Here is a 24,732-nt window from a genome sequence, read left to right on the forward strand (position 1 = left end):
TAAGATTGTGACATCAAGGGAGTACATTGTAGCATAAGCAGCACACACACACACACACACACACACACACACACCAGCATGTTGACATGTGCCGTGTCCAGGACCTGAAGAGTGTGGTCCTCTGAGGAGCAGCGGAGGATCGGGCACTGGAGCAGAAGGCAGGGGCCGGGGCTCCGAGGGCCGGGCCCGTCTGCGGAGGCTCGGTCGGGGCCCGGCAGGAGGAGCTCGGCGGCGGCCTCGTCCAGATGGTTTCTGTGTCATTTAGCAGAAACGGGAAGCAGCTGTGGCCAGCGCTGAGCCCCCCCCCCCCCCCCCCCCACGCTTGACTGGGACCCAACAGGGGAGGGATGGCATTTGCATGATAGTGATAATCTGGCCAACCAACTCTGGCCCTGCCAGAATCCCAAATCTCACTTCCCCTTTCAAGCAGCGGAAACACTCCTTTAAGTATCGGATCGAACCGATTCGGCCGAGGACCCAACAAGATGTCAGCACTCGAGGTGTTTCACACTTTACACGAGCGGAACGTCCACTGCATACTTTGTGACTTCTAACTAAACATACCCACTCAGTGGCTGAACTTGTTTTTTGTGGGGATTAAGATTTTAAATATACGTTGAATCAGATTAACAAAGGTCTACTTCGAGCCTCTGGCCTCGTTTCAGATGTCTATGAGTTGTGAGCAGTTCCACCGAGGACACGTTTCCCTTCTAGACTTCTCTAGACATGGTTTCATTCGGACTGCTTGAGGCCCAGAGAGGTACAAGTATTCAATATCTGAGCAAAGAAAAGAAGATATAAATGTAGCAGAACCTTTTCCTCAGATTTACCTTGTGACCCGATTGGAACCACAGGATTAAACTGCCTGTAAAGCTCCTCACGCACTACAGCCTGTATAATAGTACAGTATATTCCTTATGTTTTTAGGCAGGATTGGTTTAAAATGACTGTTCTACTACTTTGTCACAATATTATTTATTATTATTTATATTTATTGTGCAGCCAAACAAACGTGTGTTGTTTTGATAATACATTTGTCAATAATTATTGCACATGCAATCAGAATTCAAGCTGCACAACGGCCAAGTAGTTTTCTGAATTATTAGTAGCGCTGGATTACATGCTGCAGCGTTTACCATCAATTCCAAATTTAAATTCAGGCCGGAAATTTAAATTGGACCCCGTCACCACAATGACAACTACTGAAGAGAGAAACGATGACAGCATGTAGATGCATTCAATGACTATTGTTGGAAAAATGCATATGTAATATTTAAAAAAGTAGGGTTAGAATTCATGAAAGTCTTCAGGGTTTAAATTTTTTGTACATTTTGCTGTAGAATACTTCTATTCTCTTACTCAGGTACATTTTTAATACAGGACTATATATTGTATATATATATTAATGAAGTATTTTGACATGATATTTATTACTAGTAAAGGTTCTGAATGTTTCTATCGTCACCGTCTATACGTGATCACTGAACACACAATATTCCAACACAAAGCAGCTCCAAAATAAATCCTCTCCGGGTTGCTTGAATAGTCAGCTGATCTTATACAATTCACACCTCGATTTCAAATGTCAGTATTACAGAGTACAACAAAAATGTGTGATCTGTGTGTGTTTGTGACCACGCCGCCCCAGATGTGACCACTGCTGCACAGCCGGTCAAATTGAGCTACAAACCTTCACCATATGGCACCGTTTTCCAGTCCGTACTCTTTGGATCCGACCGGCACCAGAGGAATTCTGTGCATCTGTCCTGGTCCAGCTGTGGGGGGGGGGGGGGGGGGGGGGGGGGGGTGACAACTGTCACTGCTGGCTAATTCAACAAAGTTTCAATACAGTGGCCAACCACACGTCTGAAATATTTATCAGGGGCCTGACAAAAAGATGAAAAATAAATGAAAGTCTTCTTTCAAGGGCTTCCAGGTTTTCAAAGATCGTTGCATTAAATTTACATGAGAATTTCATTTCATGTGCGCGCAATCTATAATGGTCCTCCGCCTTAGTGTATGTGTGACCGGTGACCAAACACCAACACTGTGAAGCATCTCTGTTGACCAGAGCGTCCACTTGGCGACGGATTAACCAGGTTTCTGTCGCGTGGAAAGCGGCCGTTTTATGGCTGAGAGATGAAGATTATGTCCATCTACACCGGCCGTGAACCCTGTGAGCTGATGCTTGTTTTCTAATAAAAAAAGGAGGTATTGCTGTAACAGATTTTCCTGTCGACTCCACAGCTGCCTTAATCACCAACAGGAAGGGAGGCAAAGCTTTCAGGTTCTTTTTTTCTTCTTCTTTACACTAGAAGACCCAGGATAGCACATGCAGCCTCAGGAACATTTCAGGGATAATATTAGAGATGTGACAATAAAAGCTCTTAAGACACGTGGCCCTCTGCGGATTAGAAGGGGAGCATGGAGGTTCGAGTGAGGGAAAATGCCACAGTTCACTGGAGATCATTTCAATTTATTAGGGAAACATACAACGTTGACAATGCAATTAAAGCAATTCAAACAGATTCAGTGGAAACCCAGTTCGAGCACACAACATGGTGCCTAACGCTGAAACCAAAGCACAACGGTAAAGTGAAAACTCAAATAAAACAAGTCTTACAAACTTGTGAACATCATTTGAATGCATGATGAGCAGAGTGATTTCTCCATCTAGAAAAGGCTCCCTTTGTTTCCGGGTGCTCCTGCCATGTCGTCCACTCACGCTATCTGTGTCGTGTGCAACAAAGGAAATATGTGAAATCTATAGAGTTGAACGTTTTAAAAAAAAATCTCCACTCAGTTCAAAATATCACCCATAACTCAAACAGATCGGGACCAGGAGCGGCACTTAACGCCCACACCCAAAAGTCTTATTCCAGTCTTCATACAGCTCCAGGTCTTTGGACGAGACACTTGGTCGTACCACCTTTAGGGCCTCCTGGAAGTCACTGGAGAGGATTGGTCGCACCTGATCGGCAGTGATGGTGGCGATGTCACTGAGCTGGATGCTGCGGATTGGCCCCAGTGCTGCCTCTCGACACAGCTGAGTCATGTCAGCCCCGGAGAAGCCCTCGGTGGCCTTCACGACGCTCTCCAGCTCTTGCTCCCTCAGCTGGTTCTTCTCCCGAGTCATGAGATTAGTGACTATTTGCCAACGGGCGGCCGCCTCAGGCAGGGGGATGTATAGCCTCTTTGCCAGGCGTCGCCGGGCCGCCTCGTCGATCTCTTGAGGCCGGTTGGTGGCGCCCACCACCAGGATGCGTTCCTCGGCGGCCGTCGCCGCCCCGTCCAGCTGCACCAAGAACTCCGTCTTTATCCGACGCGACGAGTCGTGCTCCCCGTCTGTCCGCTGGGACAACAGCGAGTCGATTTCGTCAATGAAGATGACGGCCGGCTGGTGGCAGCGGGCAATGGCAAACAGGGCTCGCACCATTTTCTCCCCCTCGCCCACCCACTTGGATGTGAGCGATGAGGCGCTGATGCTAAAGAAGGTGGCGCCTGACTGGCAAGCTATGCATTTTCCGATCAGAGTTTTTCCCGGTCCCCGGAGGCCCAAACAACAGGATGCCTTTGGGTGGACCACGGAGGCCAGTAAAGATGTCGGGTCGCAGCATGGGCCAAACAACAATCTCCTTTATGGTGTTCTTGGCAAACTCCAGGCCTGCTATGTCATCCCAGGTGACGGGAGGCCCGTGGTCCATGATCTCGCTCATGATCAGCTCGATTATCTTTGGCTCAAAGTTCTTCAGACGCTCATCCAGCACCTGAGGCTCCTGGTTGGAACTACAACTCGCCCCTTCGTCTTCCTCCTCCTGTCGTGGAATGGGTGACACAAATTTGGAAAATGTACCGCGGGGCCTGTTGGCACCCAGAGATTTCTTCGAAGTTGCCGCCATCCCTGAGGTCTGACCCCGGTGGGGCTGATTGGAGTGTTTTTTGTGTTGATCAACGATGAACTGCTGGTGAGCCGTTTTAAAGTTGCCTCCAGCTTGCGGGTCAGTGCCTGCTTGACCTCCGTGTTGACCTCCCCTGCCACCATCCACTCCATCCGAGTTGTAAAAGTGCTTCCGCTTAGACGGGTTGGAGATGGGGAAGAAGGAGGACTGAGCGTTTTGTGTCGCCCCTGAAGGACCAGGGTTTCGCTGCAGAGGAACTGAAGAAGACTGATTAAACACAGACTGCGGTCGCACTGGAGGTTGGGAGAACGAGTTTGGATTACCTGATGTCCCTTCAGAGCCACTTTGCCTCTCTGAAGTCATATTAGTTGCAGGATTACAGGCGGTGTTGCCAACCTCGGCTTTAGGTTGAGGTGGACGTATGGGTTTGAACAGAGCAGCCTCTGACCCGCCCTCTCGTCCCACAGATATGTCAACATCTCCTGGTGCCACGAGGGCGCCTCCTCCTCCCCCTGTCCCTGCCTGAAACATCTTCTGCACACAGGGCAGCTCCGCCACACTCTCCATGGTGAGCGACGACTCCCACTTGTCACTGTAGTTCCTCTGACTGCGGGCCAGATGCAGCGCGCTCTCTGCATAGTTGTTGAGCCCTGTGCGGGGGTCATCCGAGTCCAGCACCGAGGCGTAGCGCTCCGCGTAGGTCCTGAGCAGGCTGGCCGCGCCGGCCTGAGAGAGCTGGGAGCTTGCCCATGCATACTGAATGGAGAGGATGTGGGCCCGGTAGGCATCGGCCGTCTGTTCAGGTGTACAGTTGCCAGATGAAATGTCAAAGGACCTCCTCTGCCATTCGTCCAGGTGCGCTCCACTCATGCCTGGTCTGCTCCAGTCTGACGAAGGAGAGGGGACAAAAGTTATTAAAAATACATGACCTCAGTAAAAGCAGAGGTGCACATCATCACTGACCCATACATACTAAAAAGGTTCCATCTAATTAAATGATATACTGTTATATGTACAGGCGCCCATTGATTTAATGTATGGAGCTCGTTGTGACGTCACTCGGAGGAGCTAAACCGATGTAGTGTCGTTTAACAGTCATTCGACCGACAGGGAACCGAGCAGACGTGTTTATAAACAACTACAGGCACGAGCTGTTCGGTGGAAACACGCAGCGACGCGGGCCACCGCTCCGAGGCTGACGGACGACACTTACTATCAGGGCTATCCTCGGAAACTCTGACCACGCAAACGGGCGCTAGAGTCAACCCGGACGGGCGTCATCGTGTTGCTGTGTAGTTGTTCGCGACTTCCTGTCACGTCCCAACTCGTTCTTCGGGAAAACTTAGCTAAACGTCTCTTTCAGAATCGTCTTCACCTAATGTAGAAAACCGAGACACAACTAAATACAAATGAATTTACAAAACATTGACTTGTGGTGAAAATACGGGAATAATAAAGAGCTACGCTGAGGCAATTCACTTTTTTGAAAATGTCGGAACGGTGCCCGTAACTTGTTACAACTGGGGAGTGCTCCATTTATCCCCCGGGTCCGCCCGGGGAACGGCCGTGATCTGTTAAATGTTATTTATTATCACTTTCCACGCAACGCTTGTTGATTCGTGACAATACATAATATACTACGATACAGTCTTACCCAGAATGAGAACCTTTCTCTTGAGTATTACACTTTATTCCCCGGACTACGGCATCTACCAAAGACTCCGTATAGGTTTCAACCGGCTTCAACACAACTAACTTGTATGGGTCTACGACGCCATCTTGTGGCCGACGCCACAACGCGCTAAACATAACGAGCGTCGCTTGATTGTGTTGCATGCTGGGAAGTGTAGTACCAGTTTTATTGGAATTCTCAGGGCACTGACTTTCGACGTAAATATCTTTTTAAGGAAGGATACATTTAGATACATTGCATTTCAGATGGTGTTTTATTTACCTATACGGCGTATACGACCTATTAAAACACGTATTACTCTTGTTATTAGTGTACGCGTAAACTACACTAACCACAAACGTGGAGCTTTTTGTTTACGCTGTCGACAGTGGATGACAGCGACTGCTGAGCTCCAGAGTATCAAAGAATACATCGCCGGTGGGGAAAAAGAGATGCGTTTGTGACATTGTGTAGCTAGCTAACGTCAGGTAGCTAGCTAACGCGGTGCACTATTTAGTATCACAATCTCGTCTGTGAGGGGGAGATACCGGAAAAGTTTACTAAACAGCTCTTCGTAGTGGTTGCAGTCCGTTAGCCAAAGCTAAACCGGAGACGGGATCTCAATTGCCGGGTCATCCAGACGGGACCAGCCCTGGGAGCCGGCTGCAGCAGTCACACCCTGGTCTGGGTGGGTGGGGGGGAGAGAGAACCCTTTCTGCGCAGCAACTTTACGCTCCACGTGTGGCGGTGTTTAATTCAAACGCACCCCCCCCAGACTTCTTAGGAGCTTCAGAGCAGCGTTGGGAGCTAGCGGTTAACGGCGTGGACTGGATATGACTGACTCATCGTCATGGTACGGCCCGAGGAGATAACCCCGAATAGTCTGTCTGCTGCAGCGCCAACCAGACAGCCTCTCACCTAGCCGGGCGGCGACGTTATTCAGACATTGCAACTGTTTCGATTACACACGTCCTCTTGCAGTCAGCGTCATGAACGGCCCGATGTACACGTTTGTCACGCGCGACGACAACAGCACTGTTTATGCAGAAGTTTCCAAAATCCTCCTCTCGACTGGACAATGGAAGAGGCTGAAAAGAGACAATCCCAGGTTCAACTTAATGCTCGGTGAACGGAACAGACTGCCCTTTGGACGTCTTGGTAAATGTCATTTCACTTCTTATTTATTTCATATGACGCTGACACGAAGTCTGCTCGTGTGCCATATAGTCTGTGTGAAGGCCGTGTCCCATTTAGATGAGCAGTTTGTGAGTATGCACACATGTATTTTTAATCCATGTCATCACCTAACGCTAGGTCATGAACCAGGACTGGTGCAGCTGGTGAATTATTACAGAGGAGCAGACAAGCTTTGCAGAAAGGCCTCCCTGGTGAAGTGCGTGTTTGTCTTTTTAAATGACACATCTGTATCTTTTGCTGTCTTTACATGTGCATTAATTATTTAAAGGGGGGTTTACGTTAGCTGACCATATCCCTTCTCTGCCCTTAGGCTTATAAAGACCAGCCCGGAGCTGTCTGACTCCTGCAACTGGTTCCCAGAATCCTACATCATCTATCCCACTAACCTCAAGACCCCTGTGGCCCCAGCTACAAATGGCATCAGCCATCTAAAGAGCAATCCCAAGACGGATGAGCGGGAGGTTTTCTTGGCCTCCTATCACTCTAAAAAAGAAAGTGGGGAGGGCACAGTGTGGATAGCCAAGTCTTCTGCCGGAGCTAAAGGTACAAATCTGTTATCCACATAATATTGTTTTGAATCCAAGACCCTTCCACTTTGGTGTCGTCTTAAATTATACTAACTTCAAACAAATACATTTTAATTCGGTTTATTTTATATAGCCCAATATCACCAATTACAAATTAGCCTCAGAGGGCTTTACAATCTGTACACATACGACATCCCTGACCTTTGACCTCACATCGGATCAGGAAAAACTCCCCAAAAATAACCTTTCACAGGGAAAAAAGGGAAGAACCCTTCAGGAGAGCAACAGAGGAGGATCCCTCTCCCCAGATGGACAGATGAATAGATGTCATGTGACCAGAATGAACAGAGTTACATAAACACATAACATGAATATGACAATGTATGAATAATGAGTAGTAGGTATGGACCACGATCCAGACCTCCACAATCCACGAAACAGAAGGAGGTAGAGAGGAGGGGGGCGGGGCCGAAACAGGAGGTAGAAAGGAGGGGGGCGGGGATAACATACTCTTTCTGAGCTATTTTTCCCATGATAAACTTTTACATGACCTACATTTAAGTTGTGGCAAATGGCACCAGTGGCACCTTTTACATATTTCTTTTTTCTTGCAACAGGTGCTGGTATTTTGATATCCCATGATGCTAATCAGCTGCTGGAGTACATTGATAATCAGGGGCAGGTTCACGTTATTCAGAAGTACCTGGAGAAACCTCTGCTTCTGGAGCCGGGACATCGGAAGTTTGACATCAGGCAAGTCTTTTCACGTGTAACCCGCAGAGAACGTCTTTCTGGACTTTATAACGGAGGCTGTTATTATGCAATGCTTTTTCTAGGAGCTGGGTGCTAGTGGACCATCAGTACAACATTTATTTATACCGGGAGGGTGTGCTGCGGACGTCCTCCGAGCCCTACAACAGCTCTGACCTCCAGGACATGACCAGCCACCTGACGAACCACTGCATCCAGAAGGAGCACTCCCACAACTACGGGCGATACGAGGATGGGAACGAGATGTTCTTTGATGAGTTCAGGCTGTACCTGCTGAACACTCACAACATCACCCTGGAGACCAGCGTATTACCTCAGATCAAGCAGATCATAAAGTAGGTCCTTCACTAGCATATTTGTGTGTGTCTCCAAACTCTACTACTGCAACATGCTGAGTTGAGTTGTCAATTCAAATGTGTCCTAGTTGACAGTGTAAGTAAATAACATTTCCTCGTTCAAGTTACTTGATAAGTCTGTGAAATATTATTCCCATATCTAACTGTATATAAACAAGACGGATTAGACGAGACAATGTTTGGCAAAAATGATTTTAGCTTGTAAATGAGCATACAATCAAGAGGAATTTGCCTTTTCAAATCAATCTGTCACTTTGTCACAAGACTGAAACAGACATTTACAGTCATTTGGTCAAACTTTCACGTTGTCCATCGCTTGAGTTCATGACCAAATATTCAGATCAAATCAGCTGTGCTTTGTGCCAATTAGCTAATGTTAGAACTCAAACCTGCTAAACTAATGAGATGATGTGGTAAACTTCGGTGGCATGCTTGGAGATGGACCCTTTGTCTTGAAAACTGCAATATGAGTGAGAATAAAGCTATTCACAGCTGACACTTGTTTAAAAAAAAAAGAAAAGAGAAGCTCCAAAACTTATATATATATATATATATATATATTATATATATATATATATATATATATATCTATATATATATATATATATATGAGAATGCCATGCATCGAGTGTTTGCACACGGCCAGGACGTTGTTGAGGTGTTTGTCGAGCAGCGAGGAGACTGGAAATGATTTTGTTTGGGCTTTACAGGAGCTGTCTGACATGTATTGAGTCGACAATCAGCACCAAGCACCTGTCCTACCAGAGTTTCCAACTCTTAGGATTTGATTTTCATGGTGGACGAGAGCTTCAAAGTGTGGCTCATTGAGATCAATGGAGCTCCGGCCTGTGCACAGTCAGTACCATTTCAGCTCATCACTTTAGTTTGAACATGTTTCTGTCCCATTCAGTTGTCTTTTGGGTGTTTTCTTCCCATTCAGAAACCTTACAGCCTTGTTCTTGTCTCCATATTCACATCTATTCCTGCAGTCTGCTTTTAGGCGTCTCTTGACCTGGTTTATAATATGGAGCAAACAAGTTTCAATCGATTTCCCTTATTGTGTAAAGACGTTCTTTGGTGAAACCGTTTGAATATGTGGTTTGTCTGTTGTGTCTCTCCCTTGGAGGGCTCGATAGTCGGAAATGGCAACGTTTTGAAAACATTATTATTGCTATAATAGATAAACTTTAGAATTTCGCTCCTCGTGAATCTTATTTTTGGAACCTTTGAACATGTCACAATGTCGCTTCCCCTCCTTGCCTCCAGGAAACTGTATCCGGAGCTATGTCAAGGCATCGTGGACGTGGCCGTTTCCAGTGTCTTCACCCTGAACAGCGCCGGTGACTCTCCATCCCGCTTCCTCATCACCTTATTCTTCTTCCCCGTCCTCCACCTCCACCTTCACACCAGCTCCTGCTCCTCCCCCAAGCTGAGGGGGCCTCTCCCACGTGGGCCCCTTTCACTCGGCTGTAAGCACACGCAAATCTTCCCTTCGTCTCCTCCGTGCAGCTCTTTCTTGCTCTGTCCTTACTCCTGAACTCTACCTGTAAGTAGTGCATGCAGCGAGCCGAGCCTTTTAATCGAACCTCGCCCGTCGCGCCCCGGACAGAGATTCTTTCTTTCCGTGGCAATCAATGCAGAAATGATCTCGGCTCTCCTGATTATGAATATCACCAATGTGAAGATTGGCGACGAGAGGGAGTCCGGGCAGTTTCTGAATTGAGGACAGGACGTCCTTCCATCTCAGCCCCACCACCAGACTGTAGTGCCTTACATTTCCAGCCATGCTCCCTTAAAAAAAAAAAGACTGCCAGTTAGCTTGCTCTGTTACCGTGACTCCTACTTGTTCTATAAGCCTTTGCACTGTTTGCCCAGTCAAGTCAATGCGGTCATGATCAGTCCACAGGAATTACCTTAAAACTAAAGACGTTGCATTTGAGTCATCGTGAATTTGTGTTAATTCTGAATGCTATCTTTCTCAGACATGTTTTTATTATTCTTATTCATATTTTTTTTTTTTATTGCAGCTTGTCTGCAGCCATCTGTAACCCTTCGTTTAATTTAGTAATGTCACAGCGATCAATAGTTTAAACTTAAAAAGGCTAAAAGTGTCTGATGAGCTGGACAATCAAGCCGTCGAGGTTTTTCCTTGAAGATCAACATTCCTCTCAACAGACACATTTTATGTACATTCAGGGCCGCTGGGTGATGTAACTGAACAAGGAGAAACACCCCTTCATTCTAAACCCAGGTTTAAGTCCGTCCTAACAAGTGTCCCTGACATCTGACCTCCCCCCGGCAGAGAGGAAAGAGAAACTCCATGAAGTGTGAGCCGACATTATTCCGTTCTAAATGAACTCCTTACAAAACATCGTCCAGCTGAAGATATTTTCAGATTTAAGTTGTATTCGTCATTTCAAGAGAGCATGTTTTAGTGAATGCATGTAGTAGAATGCATCCTCATTTAAGCCCCCTCCCAACATTTGCACCTTTTGGCCCCGGTTTGTAAAAAGAGCTGCCCTAATGTCCATTTGATATCCGGTGTATGAAAAGCTAGACTGTCATTGGGGAAATGCGGTCAATAAGTGTGTGGATTATATATTAGTTTGAACTGTCGTAATGAAAGCGTTAAAGACCCCGACCGAGGAGATGGAGAACACGCGCCGCCGCTTCCTGCTTTTCACACTGGTAAATAGACGAGTCACATGCGCCATTACCAAAGAGAAGTCAATGAGGACACAGACGGCTCTTCATCCCACCGCTGCCTCTTCTTCAGTTACTGTGTCGGAGTTGCTTTCATTCCCGGATTTTCATTTAGTTTCACGGGGTCCTTTTTTAAAATGCTTCAGTTTCCTCCACTTTTCTTTTGATTAATCTCTTTGTAAATACATTAAATACAAATGTCCCGAGATGACTTTGGACATGGAACTTTAATTGGATGAAAAATGTTGGACAGCTGCACTTCGGGAAAGTCCCATTCACGTGTTGAACTCCAGGCGCTCATTTTTAACAGAATAAGTCATTCTGGAATTTTAGTCGCCGTGGTCCCTCATTCAGGTAAGAAGCCCCGCTGTTCCTCTTCGGTCCTCATTTTAAATGTGTGAGGCTTCACTTCCATGTTGTGAGGACACCATCAAAGCAGCTATTTCAGTTGTTAAACGTGGCGTATTTGTGTTTACAAGATGACTCTTGGTAAATAAAGGATGTGGAAGTGATGGAGGTCAGACAGATGGAGTAGTTACAGAGCAGGTAACACTGTCAACAGATGTGGATATTATGGGATTATGGCATCCATTATATTGCAGAGCCCTGATGTAGCTGAAATGATGTATGAAAGTTTTGGTAAAACATCAATGTTAGCCAGATTATTTTATTTACGTGATGAATATGTTGGCTGTTTTTTTGTAATCGTCGGAAGCAAACTGTCAGTATTTGTTTTAATTACATTTTTAACGGGAATGTCTTTCCATCAAAGGGAAAGGTGCCTTATGGGGGGAAAAAAACAATGGATCCTCCAGCGTTCAAATGCACCTTAATTTGTTTGTATTGAAGAGATTTTTCCTCATTCATTATACAACCTCTTAAATTCAATGATGTCATTTTCTCAGATTTTCCTTTTATATTCTCCTGGATTTCCTCATCTTTACCAAAGATTACAATTCCTGCCTGTATCTTTTTAGTGTCAAACTATGTTTTGTAGTGCTGTAATCTGGAAGTGAATCACATACATTTTTCAACAGGATCCTAAATCAAAGATCATATCCAGAGGGATGTGTGCTGTGTTTTTTGTTAGGTGATGTTTTATCCAAACTCTTGCATGGACCATTTGTCTTCATCAGACACAATATTACTAGAATAAAACCATATTACTAGAATAAAAAAAGTATTACTATTATCAAGCGTGTGTACATTTTTGCTTTATGTGGTTAATTTCCCAAACTGTTGGCCTTACTCTTACTTTTAATTCATAAAAACATGACCTGCAACTTCCTGATGTTAAACTCAGACAAAACTGAAAGTTATTTTACTGGGCCCTGAACACCTAGAGATCAATTATCTGGTGATGTGGTTTCTGTAGATGGCATTGCCCTGGCATCCAACACCACTGTAAAGAATCTCTAGTTATCTTTTGACCAAGATGCAGATAAAGCCTGGTTCACTGCGTTGTTACTTCCAGACTAGATTACTGCAACTCCTTATTATCAGGCGGCTCTAATAAGTCTCTTAAATCCCTCCAGTTGATCCAGAATGCTGCAGCTCGTGGTACTCACAAAAACTAAGAAAGAGATCACATTACTCCTGTATTAGCTGCTCTGCACTGGCTCCCTGTAAAAATCTTTTATCGAATATACCTTAAATAGTGGAAGTAGCACCGTAGTAGCCCTTTAGTAGCACTTAAATGTCTCTTACTGATGGCCAGAGCCTTCAGCTTTTCAAGCTCCTCTTTATGGAACCAGCTTCCACTTTCAGTCCGGGCCCTGCTGATGCCCCTCCTCTCTATCTTCTGTTACATGGATCGTGGTCCATGCCTACGACTCACAATTTCATATTTCATAAGTCATATTCATTGAATAACTCTGTTCATTCTGTACACATGACATCTATTGCTTCTGTCCATCCGGGGAGGAGGCATCCTCCTCTGTGCTCTCCTAAAGTGATGTCTCTGTTTCAAATATTGAATATTTGATTTTTCATTTAAACAGCAACATTAAATATTGAAATAAATTATGATTATTAATTATTGGGCCTGTCCAGGGTGTCCCCTGCCTTCGCCCTATGTCAGCTGGGATAGGCTCCCAGCACCCCCGCAACCCTAATGAGATAAGGCGGTATTGAAAATGGATGGATGGATGGAATTATTGAGGTTAAATTGTACAAATGCTGATCAGCCTTCCACATGGCAGCTGCATGGTTTTGTTCTTTATCAAAAGATGCCACTCTTGCACAAGTTTTTACTATCTACTCCAGTGATGTTTCTTCTTGAGGCAATATAAAAGACTTCAGTGAGGGAGTTATGGGTATCCCCGTAGTGCACATGGTTCTTCCTTGGATCCTTGCTGTGTCCCAGAAGCTGTGGAAGTGATGTTTCTTGCACAGATTTGCCCATCTTAAATACAAAATGCAGGCCAGTCACATGAACTCCGCCTACTTTTAGATGAAGTTTCAATGGTCTCGACTAGGACGGTAAACAATGGCGCGAGGAAGAGACGATCATCCTTAAATGTATGCATAGCATTAGCATTTGACGAGTGGTCAATTAGACTGCAATGAGTCATTTTGGTGCCACTCTGTGCCAGATGGTGGCCTGCAGTTGCAGCTCCATCAGCAGTACTTTGAAAAAATATATAAAAATAGTTAGCACTGTATATCTATTCCAAATAGCATATTCAACCGTGAGACCTAAAGACAGCTTCTAAAACAATAGACAACACATCTGAATGCGAATCCAATGCAGAACGACCGAGTAAAATAAAATAGCATGCCTCACTAGAGTTTTCAAAGGACACACAGCAGACGCATAGATCAGAAAAACTACCCCAACAAGAAGCACTTACTGCATTGAAAAACAAAGTTAGTGTTTTTGTAAGGGTAATCATAGTGACCAAGCCTGGACAAAGAGAGAGAAAAACTGTACTGCGTTCAATCCGATCCGATTGTCACAACTAAGACAACCCCAAAGAGAAGCACTTATGAACACTAGCATCACCAGTGGCTCTCTTTGAAGTGATCTGAGAGCGTTTCCCATACAATGTCGTCTTCCGGCCGGCGTCTTCTTCCATTCAGTTGCTTTATTCACTTAAAACTGCCCCAACATTTAGCACTTACTGAATTCAACAGTCAATGCTCAAGTTAGGGTAGTATGAGGATTTAGCAAGTGTGTGCTTTGCATTTGTCTCCTGCTGTCTCTTGATATATATATCTGTTGAAGAACACACAACCAAGACAACTCCAAAGAGAAGCACTTATGAACTAAAGAATCATCAGTGTCTCCGTTTGAGGTTATCTGAATGTGGTTTCACTGAGATCTATCTTTAGTAGAGCATATCTAACCAGAGTTTCGAATGACATACCTGCAGATGCATCGATCAGAAAAACTACCCCCAACAAGAAGCACTTACTGCATTGAAAATCAAAGTTAGTGTTTTTGTAAGGGTAATCATAATGACCAAACCTGGACAAAGAGAGAGAAAAACTGTACTACATTCAATGCGATTGTCACAACTAAGACAACCCCAAAGAGAAGCACTTATGAACTAAGGAATCATCGGTGTCTCAGTTTGAGGTTATCTGAATGCGATTTCATTGAGGTCCATCTTCCGTTGTCATCCGTAGTATTTGTCATGCTCAACCGCCCCAACAAGTAGCACTTACTGAATGTAAACACACAAGCCAATGCTCAAGTTGAGGCAATATAAAAGACTTCCAGTGAGGGAGTTATGGGTATCCCCGTAGTGCACATGGTTCTTCCTTGGATCCTTGCTGTGTCCCAGAAGCTGTGGAAGTGATGTTTCTTGCACAGATTTGCCCATCTTAAATACAAAATGCCAGCCAGTCACATGAACTCCGCCTACTTTTAGATGAAGTTTCAATGGTCTCGACTAGGACGGTAAACAATGGCGCGAGGAAGAGACGATCATCCTTAAATGTATGCATAGCATTAGCATTTGACGAGTGGTCAATTAGACTGCAATGAGTCATTTTGGTGCCACTCTGTGCCAGATGGTGGCCTGCAGTTGCAGCTCCATCAGCAGTACTTTGAAAAAATAAATAAAAATAGTTAACACTGTATATCTATTCCAAATAGCATATTCAACCGTGAGACCTAAAGACAGCTTCTAAAACAATAGACAACACATCTGAATGCGAATCCAATGCAGAACGACCGAGTAAAATAAAATAGCATGCCTCACTAGAGTTTTCAAAGGACACACAGCAGACGCATAGATCAGAAAAAACTACCCCAACAAGAAGCACTTACTGCATTGAAAAACAAAGTTAGTGTTTTTGTAAGGGTAATCATAGTGACCAAGCCTGGACAAAGAGAGAGAAAAACTGTACTGCGTTCAATCCGATCCGATTGTCACAACTAAGACAACCCCAAAGAGAAGCACTTATGAACACTAGCATCACCAGTGGCTCTCTTTGAAGTGATCTGAGAGCGTTTCCCATACAATGTCGTCTTCCGGCCGGCTTCTTCTTCCATTCAGTTGCTTTATTCACTTAAAACTGCCCCAACATTTAGCACTTACTGAATTCAACAGTCAATGCTCAAGTTAGGGTAGTATGAGGATTTAGCAAGCGTGTGCTTTGCATTTGTCTCCTGCTGTCTCTTGATATATATATCTGTTGAAGAACACACAACAAGACAACTCCAAAGAGAAGCACTTATGAACTAAAGAATCATCAGTGTCTCCGTTTGAGGTTATCTGAATGTGGTTTCACTGAGATCTATCTTTAGTAGAGCATATCTAACCAGAGTTTTCGAATGACATACCTGCAGATGCATCGATCAGAAAAACTACCCCAACAAGAAGCACTTACTGCATTGAAAATCAAAGTTAGTGTTTTTGTAAGGGTAATCATAATGACCAAACCTGGACAAAGAGAGAGAAAAACTGTACTACATTCAATGCGATTGTCACAACTAAGACAACCCCAAAGAGAAGCACTTATGAACTAAGGAATCATCGGTGTCTCAGTTTGAGGTTATCTGAATGCGATTTCATTGAGGTCCATCTTCCGTTGCCATCCGTAGTATTTGTCATGCTCAACCGCCCCAACAAGTAGCAGCTTACTGAATGTAAACACACAAGCCAATGCTCAAGTTGAGGCAATATAAAAGACTTCCAGTGAGGGAGTTATGGGTATCCCCGTAGTGCACATGGTTCTTCCTTGGATCCTTGCTGTGTCCCAGAAGCTGTGGAAGTGATGTTTCTTGCACAGATTTGCCCATCTTAAATACAAAATGCCGGCCAGTCACATGACTCCGCCTACTTTTAGATGAAGTTTCAATGTGTCCTCGATTAGGTCGGTAAACAATGGCGCGAGGAAGAGACGATCATCCTTAAATGTATGCATAGCATTAGCATTTGACGAGTGGTCAATTAGACTGCAATGAGTCATTTTGGTGCCACTCTGTGCCAGATGGTGGCCTGCAGTTGCAGCTCGATCAGCAGTACTTTGAAAAAAATTAAAAAAATAGTTAGCACTGTATATCTATTCCAAATAGCATATTCAACCGCGAGACCTAAAGACAGCTTCTAAACAATAGACAACACATCTGGAATGCGAATCCAATGCAGAACGACCGAGTAAAATAAAATAGCATGCCTCACTAGAGTTTTCAAAGGACACACAGCAGACGCATAGATCAGAAAAACTACCCCCAACAAGAAGCACTTACTGCATTGAAAAACAAAGTTAGTGTTTTCGTAAGGGTAATCATAGTGACCAAGTCTGGACAAAGAGAGAGAAACTGTACTGCGTTCAATCCGATCCGATTGTCACAACTAAGACAACCCCAAGAGAAGCACTTATGAACACTAGCATCACCAGTGGCTCTCTTTGAAGTGATCTGAGAGCGTTTCCCATACAATGTCGTCTTCCGGCCGGCTTCTTCTTCCATTCAGTTGCTTTATTCACTTAAAACTGCCCCAACATTTAGGCACTTACTGAATTCAACAGTCAATGCTCAAGTTAGGGTAGTATGAGGATTTAGCAAGCGTGTGCTTTGCATTTGTCTCCTGCTGTCTCTTGATATATATATCTGTTGAAGAACACACAACCAAGACAACTCCAAAGAGAAGCACTTATGAACTAAAGAATCATCAGTGTCTCCGTTTGAGGTTATCTGAATGTGGTTTCACTGAGATCTATCTTTAGTAGAGCATATCTAACCAGAGTTTTTCGAATGACATACCTGCAGATGCATCGATCAGAAAAACTACCCCAACAAGAAGCACTTACTGCATGGAAAATCAAAGTTAGTGTTTTTGTAAGGGTAATCATAATGACCAAACCTGGACAAAGAGAGAGAAAAACTGTACTACATTCAATGCGATTGTCACAACTAAGACAACCCCAAAGAGAAGCACTTATGAACTAAGGAATCATCGGTTGTCTCAGTTTTGAGGTTATCTGAATGCGATTTCATTGAGGTCCATCTTCCGTTGCCATCCGTAGTATTTGTCATGCTCAACCGCCCCAACAAGTAGCACTTACTGAATGTAAACACACAAGCCAATGCTCAAGTTTGAGGCAATATAAAAGACCTTCCAGTGAGGGAGTTATGGGTATCCCAGTAGTGCACATGGTTCTTCCTTGGATCCTTGCTGTGTCCCAGAAGCTGTGGAAGTGATGTTCTTTGCACAGATTTGCCCATCTTAAATACAAAATGCCGGCCAGTCACATGAACTCCGCCTACTTTTAGATGAAGTTTCAATGGTCTCGATTAGGTCGGTAAACAATGGCGCGAGGAAGAGACGATCATCCTTAAATGTATGCATAGGCATTAGCATTTGACGAGTGGTCAATTAGACTGCAATGAGTCATTTTGGTGCCACTCTGTGCCAGATGGTGGCCTGCAGTTGCAGCTCGATCAGCAGTACTTTGAAAAAAATTAAAAAATAGTTAGCACTGTATATCTATTCCAAATAGCATATTCAACCGCGAGACCTAAAGACAGCTTCTAAAACAATAGACAACACATCTGAATGCGAATCCAATGCAGAACGACCGAGTAAAATAAAATAGCATGCCTCACTAGAGTTTTCAAAGGACACACAGCAGACGCATAGATCAGAAAAACTACCCCAACAAGAAGCACTTACTGCATTGAAAAACAAAGTTAGTGTTTTCGTAAGGGTAATCATAGTGACCAAGTCTGGACAAAGAGAGAGAAACTGTACTGCGTTCAATCCGATCCGATTGTCACAACTAAGACAACCCCAAAGAGAAGCACTTATGAACACTAGCATCACCAGTGGCTCTCTTTGAAGTGATCTGAGAGCGTTTCCCATACAATGTCGTCTTCCGGCCGGCTTCTTCTTCCATTCAGTTGCTTTATTCACTTAAAACTGCCCCAACATTTAGCACTTACTGAATTCAACAGTCAATGCTCAAGTTAGGGTAGTATGAGGATTTAGCAAGCGTGTGCTTTGCATTTGTCTCCTGCTGTCTCTTGATATATATATCTGTTGAAGAACACACAACCAAGACAACTCCAAAGAGAAGCACTTATGAACTAAAGAATCATCAGTGTCTCCGTTTGAGGTTATCTGAATGTGGTTTCACTGAGATCTATCTTTAGTAGAGCATATCTAACCAGAGTTTCGAATGACATACCTGCAGATGCATCGATCAGAAAAACTACCCCAACAAGAAGCACTTACTGCATTGAAAATCAAAGTTAGTGTTTTTGTAAGGGTAATCATAATGACCAAACCTGGACAAAGAGAGAGAAAAACTGTACTACATTCAATGCGATTGTCACAACTAAGACAACCCCAAAGAGAAGCACTTATGAACTAAGGAATCATCGGTGTCTCAGTTTGAGGTTATCTGAATGCGATTTCATTGAGGTCCATCTTCCGTTGCCATCCGTAGTATTTGTCATGCTCAACCGCCCCCAACAAGTAGCACTTACTGAATGTAAACACACAAGCCAATGCTCAAGTTGAGGCAATATAAAAGACTTCCAGTGAGGGAGTTATGGGTATCCCCGTAGTGCACATGGTTCTTCCTTGGATCCTTGCTGTGTCCCAGAAGCTGTGGAAGTGATGTTTCTTGCACAGATTTGCCCATCTTAAATACAAAATGCCGGCCAGTCACATGAACTCCGCCTACTTTTAGATGAAGTTTCAATGGTCTCGATTAGGTCGGTAAACAATGGCGCGAGGAAGAGACGATCATCCTTAAATGTATGCATAGCATTAGCATTTGACGAGTGGTCAATTAGACTGCAATGAGTCATTTTGGTGCCACTCTGTGCCAGATGGTGGCCTGCAGTTGCAGCTCGATCAGCAGTACTTTGAAAAAAATTAAAAAATAGTTAGCACTGTATATCTATTCCAAATAGCATATTCAACCGCGAGACCTAAAGACAGCTTCTAAAACAATAGACAACACATCTGAATGCGAATCCAATGCGAACGACCGAGTAAAATAAAATAGCATGCCTCACTAGAGTTTTCAAAGGACACACAGCAGACGCATAGATCAGAAAAACTACCCCAACAAGAAGCACTTACTGCATTGAAAAACAAAGTTAGTGTTTTCGTAAGGGTAATCATAGTGACCAAGTCTGGACAAAGAGAGAGAAACTGTACTGCGTTCAATCCGATCCGATTGTCACAACTAAGACAACCCCAAAGAGAAGCACTTATGAACACTAGCATCACCAGTGGCTCTCTTTGAAGTGATCTGAGAGCGTTTCCCATACAATGTCGTCTTCCGGCCGGCTTCTTCTTCCATTCAGTTGCTTTATTCACTTAAAACTGCCCCAACATTTAGCACTTACTGAATTCAACAGTCAATGCTCAAGTTAGGGTAGTATGAGGATTTAGCAAGCGTGTGCTTTGCATTTGTCTCCTGCTGTCTCTTGATATATATATCTGTTGAAGAACACACAACCAAGACAACTCCAAAGAGAAGCACTTATGAACTAAAGAATCATCAGTGTCTCCGTTTGAGGTTATCTGAATGTGGTTTTCACTGAGATCTATCTTTAGTAGAGCATATCTAACCAGAGTTTTCGAATGACATACCTGCAGATGCATCGATCAGAAAAACTACCCCAACAAGAAGCACTCTACTGCATTGAAAATCAAAGTTAGTGTTTTTGTAAGGGTAATCATAATGACCAAAACCTGGACAAAGAGAGAGAAAAACTGTACTACATTCAATGCGATTGTCACAACTAAGACAACCCCAAAGAGAAGCACTTATGAACTAAGGAATCATCTGTGTCTCAGTTTGAGGTTATCTGAATGCGATTTCATTGAGGTCCATCTTCCGTTGCCATCCGTAGTATTTGTCATGCTCAACCGCCCCAACAAGTAGCACTTACTGAATGTAAACACACAAGCCAATGCTCAAGTTGAGGCAATATAAAAGACTTCAGTGAGGGAGTTTATGGGTATCCCCGTAGTGCACATGGTTCTTCCTTGGATCCTTGCTGTGTCCCAGAAGCTGTGGAAGTGATGTTTCTTGCACAGATTTGCCCATCTTAAATACAAAATGCCGGCCAGTCACATGAACTCCGCCTACTTTTAGATGAAGTTTCAATGGTCTCGATTAGGTCGGTAAACAATGGCGCGAGGAAGAGACGATCATCCTTAAATGTATGCATAGCATTAGCATTTGACGAGTGGTCAATTAGACTGCAATGAGTCATTTTGGTGCCACTCTGTGCCAGATGGTGGCCTGCAGTTGCAGCTCGATCAGCAGTACTTTGAAAAAAAATTAAAAAATAGTTAGCACTGTATATCTATTCCAATAGCATATTCAACCGCGAGACCTAAAGACAGCTTCTAAAACAATAGACAACACATCTGAATGCGAATCCAATGCAGAACGACCGAGTAAAATAAAATAGCATGCTCTCACTAGAGTTTTCAAAGGACACACAGCAGACGCATAGATCAGAAAAACTACCCCAACAAGAAGCACTTACTGCATTGAAAACAACGTTAGTGTTTCGTAAGGGTAATCATAGTGACCAAGTCTGGACAAAGAGAGAGAACTGTACTGGGTTCAATCCGATCCGATTGTCACAACTAAGACAACCCCAAAGAGAAGCACTTATGAACACTAGCATCACCAGTGGCTCTCTTTGAAGTGATCTGAGAGCGTTTTCCCATACAATGTCGTCTTCCGGCCGGCTTCTTCTTTCCATTCAGTTGCTTATTCACTTTAAAACTGCCCCAACATTTAGCACTTACTGAATTCAACAGGTCAATGCTCAAGTTAGGGTAGTATGAGGATTTAGCAAGCGTGCTTGTGCTTTGCATTTGTCTCCTGCTGTCTCTTGATATATATATCTGTTGAAGAACACACAACCAAGACAACTCCAAAGAGAAGCACTTATGAACTAAAGAATCATCAGTGTCTCCGTTTGAGGTTATCTGAATGTGGTTTCACTGAGATCTATCTTTAGTAGAGCATATCTAACCAGAGTTTTCGAATGACATACCTGCAGATGCATCGATCAGAAAAACTACCCCAACAAGAAGCACTTACTGCATTGAAAATCAAAGTTAGTGTTTTTTGTAAGGGTAATCATAATGACCAAACCTGGACAAAGAGAGAGAAAAACTGTACTACATTCAATGCGATTGTCACAACTAAGACAACCCCAAAGAGAAGCACTTATGAACTAAGGAATCATCGGTCTGTCTCAGTTTGAGGTATCTGAATGCGATTTCATTGAGGTCCATCTTCCGTTGCCATCCGTAGTATTTGTCATGCTCAACCGCCCCAACAAGTAGCACTTACTGAATGTAAACACACAAGCCAATGCTCAAGTTGAGGCAATATAAAAGACTTCCAGTGAGGGAGTTATGGGTATCCCCGTAGTGCACATGGTTCTTCCTTGGATCCTTTGCTGTGTCCCAGAAGCTGTGGAAGTGATGTTTCTTGCACAGATTTGCCCATCTTAAATACAAAATGCCGGCCAGTCACATGAACTCCGCCTACTTTTAGATGAAGTTCAATGGTCTCGATTAGGTCGGTAAACAATGGCGCGAGGAAGAGACGATCATCCTTAAATGTATGCATAGCATTAGCATTTGACGAGTGGTCAATTAGACTGCAATGAGTCATTTTGGTGCCACTCTGTGCCAGATGGTGGCCTGCAGTTGCAGCTCGATCAGCAGTACTTTGAAAAAATTAAAAAATAGTTAGCACTGTATATCTATTCCAAATAGCATATTCAACCGCGAGACCTAAAGACAGCTTCTAAAACAATAGACAACACATCTGAATGCGAATCCAATGCAGAACGACCGAGTAAAATACAAATAGCATGCCTCACTAGAGTTTTCAAAGGACACACAGCAGACGCATAGATCAGAAAAACTACCCCAACAAGAAGCACTTACTGCATTGAAAAACAAAGTTAGTGTTTTCGTAAGGGTAATCATAGTGACCAAGTCTGGACAAAGAGAGAGAAACTGTACTGCGTTCAATCCGATCCGATTGTCACAACTAAGACAACCCCAAAGAGAAGCACTTATGAACACTAGCATCACCAGTGGCTCTCTTTGAAGTGATCTGAGAGCGTTTCCCATACAATGTCGTCTTCCGGCCGGCTTTCTTCTTCCATTCAGTTGCTTTATTCACTTAAAACTGCCCCAACATTTAGCACTTACTGAATTCAACAGTCAATGCTCAAGTTAGGGTAGTATGAGGATTTAGCAAGCGTGTGCTTTGCATTTGTCTCCTGCTGTCTCTTGATATATATATCTGTTGAAGAACACACAACCAAGACAACTCCAAAGAGAAGCACTTATGAACTAAAGAATCATCAGTGTCTCCGTTTGAGGTTATCTGAATGTGGTTTCACTGAGATCTATCTTTAGTAGAGCATATCTAACCAGAGTTTTCGAATGACATACCTGCAGATGCATCGATCAGAAAAACTACCCCAACAAGAAGCACTTACTGCATTGAAAATCAAAGTTAGTGTTTTTGTAAGGGTAATCATAATGACCAAACCTGGACAAAGAGAGAGAAAAACTGTACTACATTCAATGCGATTGTCACAACTAAGACAACCCCAAAGAGAAGCACTTATGAACTAAGGAATCATCGGTGTCTCAGTTGAGGTTATCTGAATGCGATTTCATTGAGGTCCATCTTCCGTTGCCATCCGTAGTATTTGTCATGCTCAACCGCCCCAACAAGTAGCACTTACTGAATGTAAACACACAAGCCAATGCTCAAGTTGAGGCAATATAAAAGACTTCCAGTGAGGGAGTTATGGGTATCCCCGTAGTGCACATGGTTCTCCTTGTGATCCTTGCTGTGTCCCAGAAGCTGTGGAAGTGATGTTTCTTGCACAGATTTGCCCATCTTAAATACAAAATGCCGGCAGTCACATGAACTCTCGCCTACTTTTAGATGAAGTTTCAATGGTCTCGATTAGGTCGGTAAACAATGGCGCGAGGAAGAGACGATCATCCTTAAATGTATGCATAGCATTAGCATTTGACGATTGGTCAATTAGACTGCAATGAGTCATTTTGGTTGCCACTCTGTGCCAGATGGTGGCCTGCAGTTGCAGCTCGATCAGCAGTACTTTGAAAAAAATTAAAAAATAGTTAGCACTGTATATCTATTCCAAATAGCATATTCAACCGCGAGACCTAAGACAGCTTCTAAAACAATAGACAAACACATCTGAATGCGAATCCAATGCAGAACGACCGAGTAAAATAAAATAGCATGCCTCACTAGAGTTTTCAAAGGACACACAGCAGACGCATAGATCAGAAAAACTACCCCAACAAGAAGCACTTACTGCATTGAAAAACAAAGTTAGTGTTTTCGTAAGGGTAATCATAGTGACCAAGTCTGGACAAAGAGAGAGAAACTGATACTGCGTTCAATCCGATCCGATTGTCACAACTAAGACAACCCCAAAGAGAAGCACTTATGAACACTAGCATCACCAGTGGCCTCTCTTTTGAAAGTGATCTGAGAGCGCTTTCCCATACAATGTCGTCTTCCGGCCGGCTTCTTCTTCCATTCAGTGGCTTTATTACTTTAAAACTGCCCCAACATTTAGCACTTACTGAATTCAACAGTCAATGCTCAAGTTAGGGTAGTATGAGGATTTAGCAAGCGTGTGCTTTGCATTTGTCTCCTGCTGTCTCTGAATATATATCTGTTGAAGAACACACAACCAAGACAACTCCAAAGAGAAGCACTTATGAACTAAAGAATCATCAGTGTCTCCGTTTGAGGTTTATCTGAATGTGGTTTCACTGAGATCTATCTTTAGTAGAGCATATCTACCAGAGTTTTCGAATGACATACCTGCAGATGCATCGATCAGAAAAACTACCCCAACAAGAAGCACTTACTGCATTGAAAATCAAAGTTAGTGTTTTTGTAAGGGTAATCATAATGACCAAACCTGGACAAAGAGAGAGAAAAACTGTACTACATTCAATGCGATTGTCACAACTAAGACAACCCCAAAGAGAAGCACTTATGAACTAAGGAATCATCGGTGTCTCAGTTTGAGGTTATCTGAATGCGATTTCATTGAGGTCCATCTTCCGTTGCCATCCGTAGTATTTGTCATG

At 43.7% G+C, this 24,732-nt stretch overlaps 2 protein-coding genes across 2 annotated transcripts; one reads left to right on the plus strand and one right to left on the minus strand.

Annotated features, from left to right (window-relative positions):
- Positions 1 to 2,455: 2,455 nt before the first annotated feature.
- Positions 2,456 to 5,514, minus strand: fignl1 (fidgetin-like 1). Its single transcript, XM_034551820.1, is given in 3 exon segments — positions 2,456 to 3,541; positions 3,543 to 4,786; positions 5,113 to 5,514. Coding segments are annotated over 2 exon segments (1,917 nt in total). The 5' UTR covers positions 4,770 to 4,786; positions 5,113 to 5,514; the 3' UTR covers positions 2,456 to 2,851.
- ttl (tubulin tyrosine ligase) lies at positions 5,351 to 12,317 on the plus strand. Its single transcript, XM_034551821.1, is given in 8 exon segments — positions 5,351 to 6,729; positions 6,886 to 6,964; positions 7,079 to 7,311; positions 7,913 to 8,048; positions 8,132 to 8,401; positions 9,133 to 9,211; positions 9,213 to 9,277; positions 9,689 to 12,317. Coding segments are annotated over 8 exon segments (1,302 nt in total). The 5' UTR covers positions 5,351 to 6,560; the 3' UTR covers positions 9,960 to 12,317.
- Positions 12,318 to 24,732: the final 12,415 nt, after the last annotated feature.

The sequence above is a fragment of the Cyclopterus lumpus genome, chromosome 15 (genome assembly GCF_009769545.1).
Source record: "Cyclopterus lumpus isolate fCycLum1 chromosome 15, fCycLum1.pri, whole genome shotgun sequence".
NCBI lineage: Eukaryota > Metazoa > Chordata > Actinopteri > Perciformes > Cyclopteridae > Cyclopterus > Cyclopterus lumpus.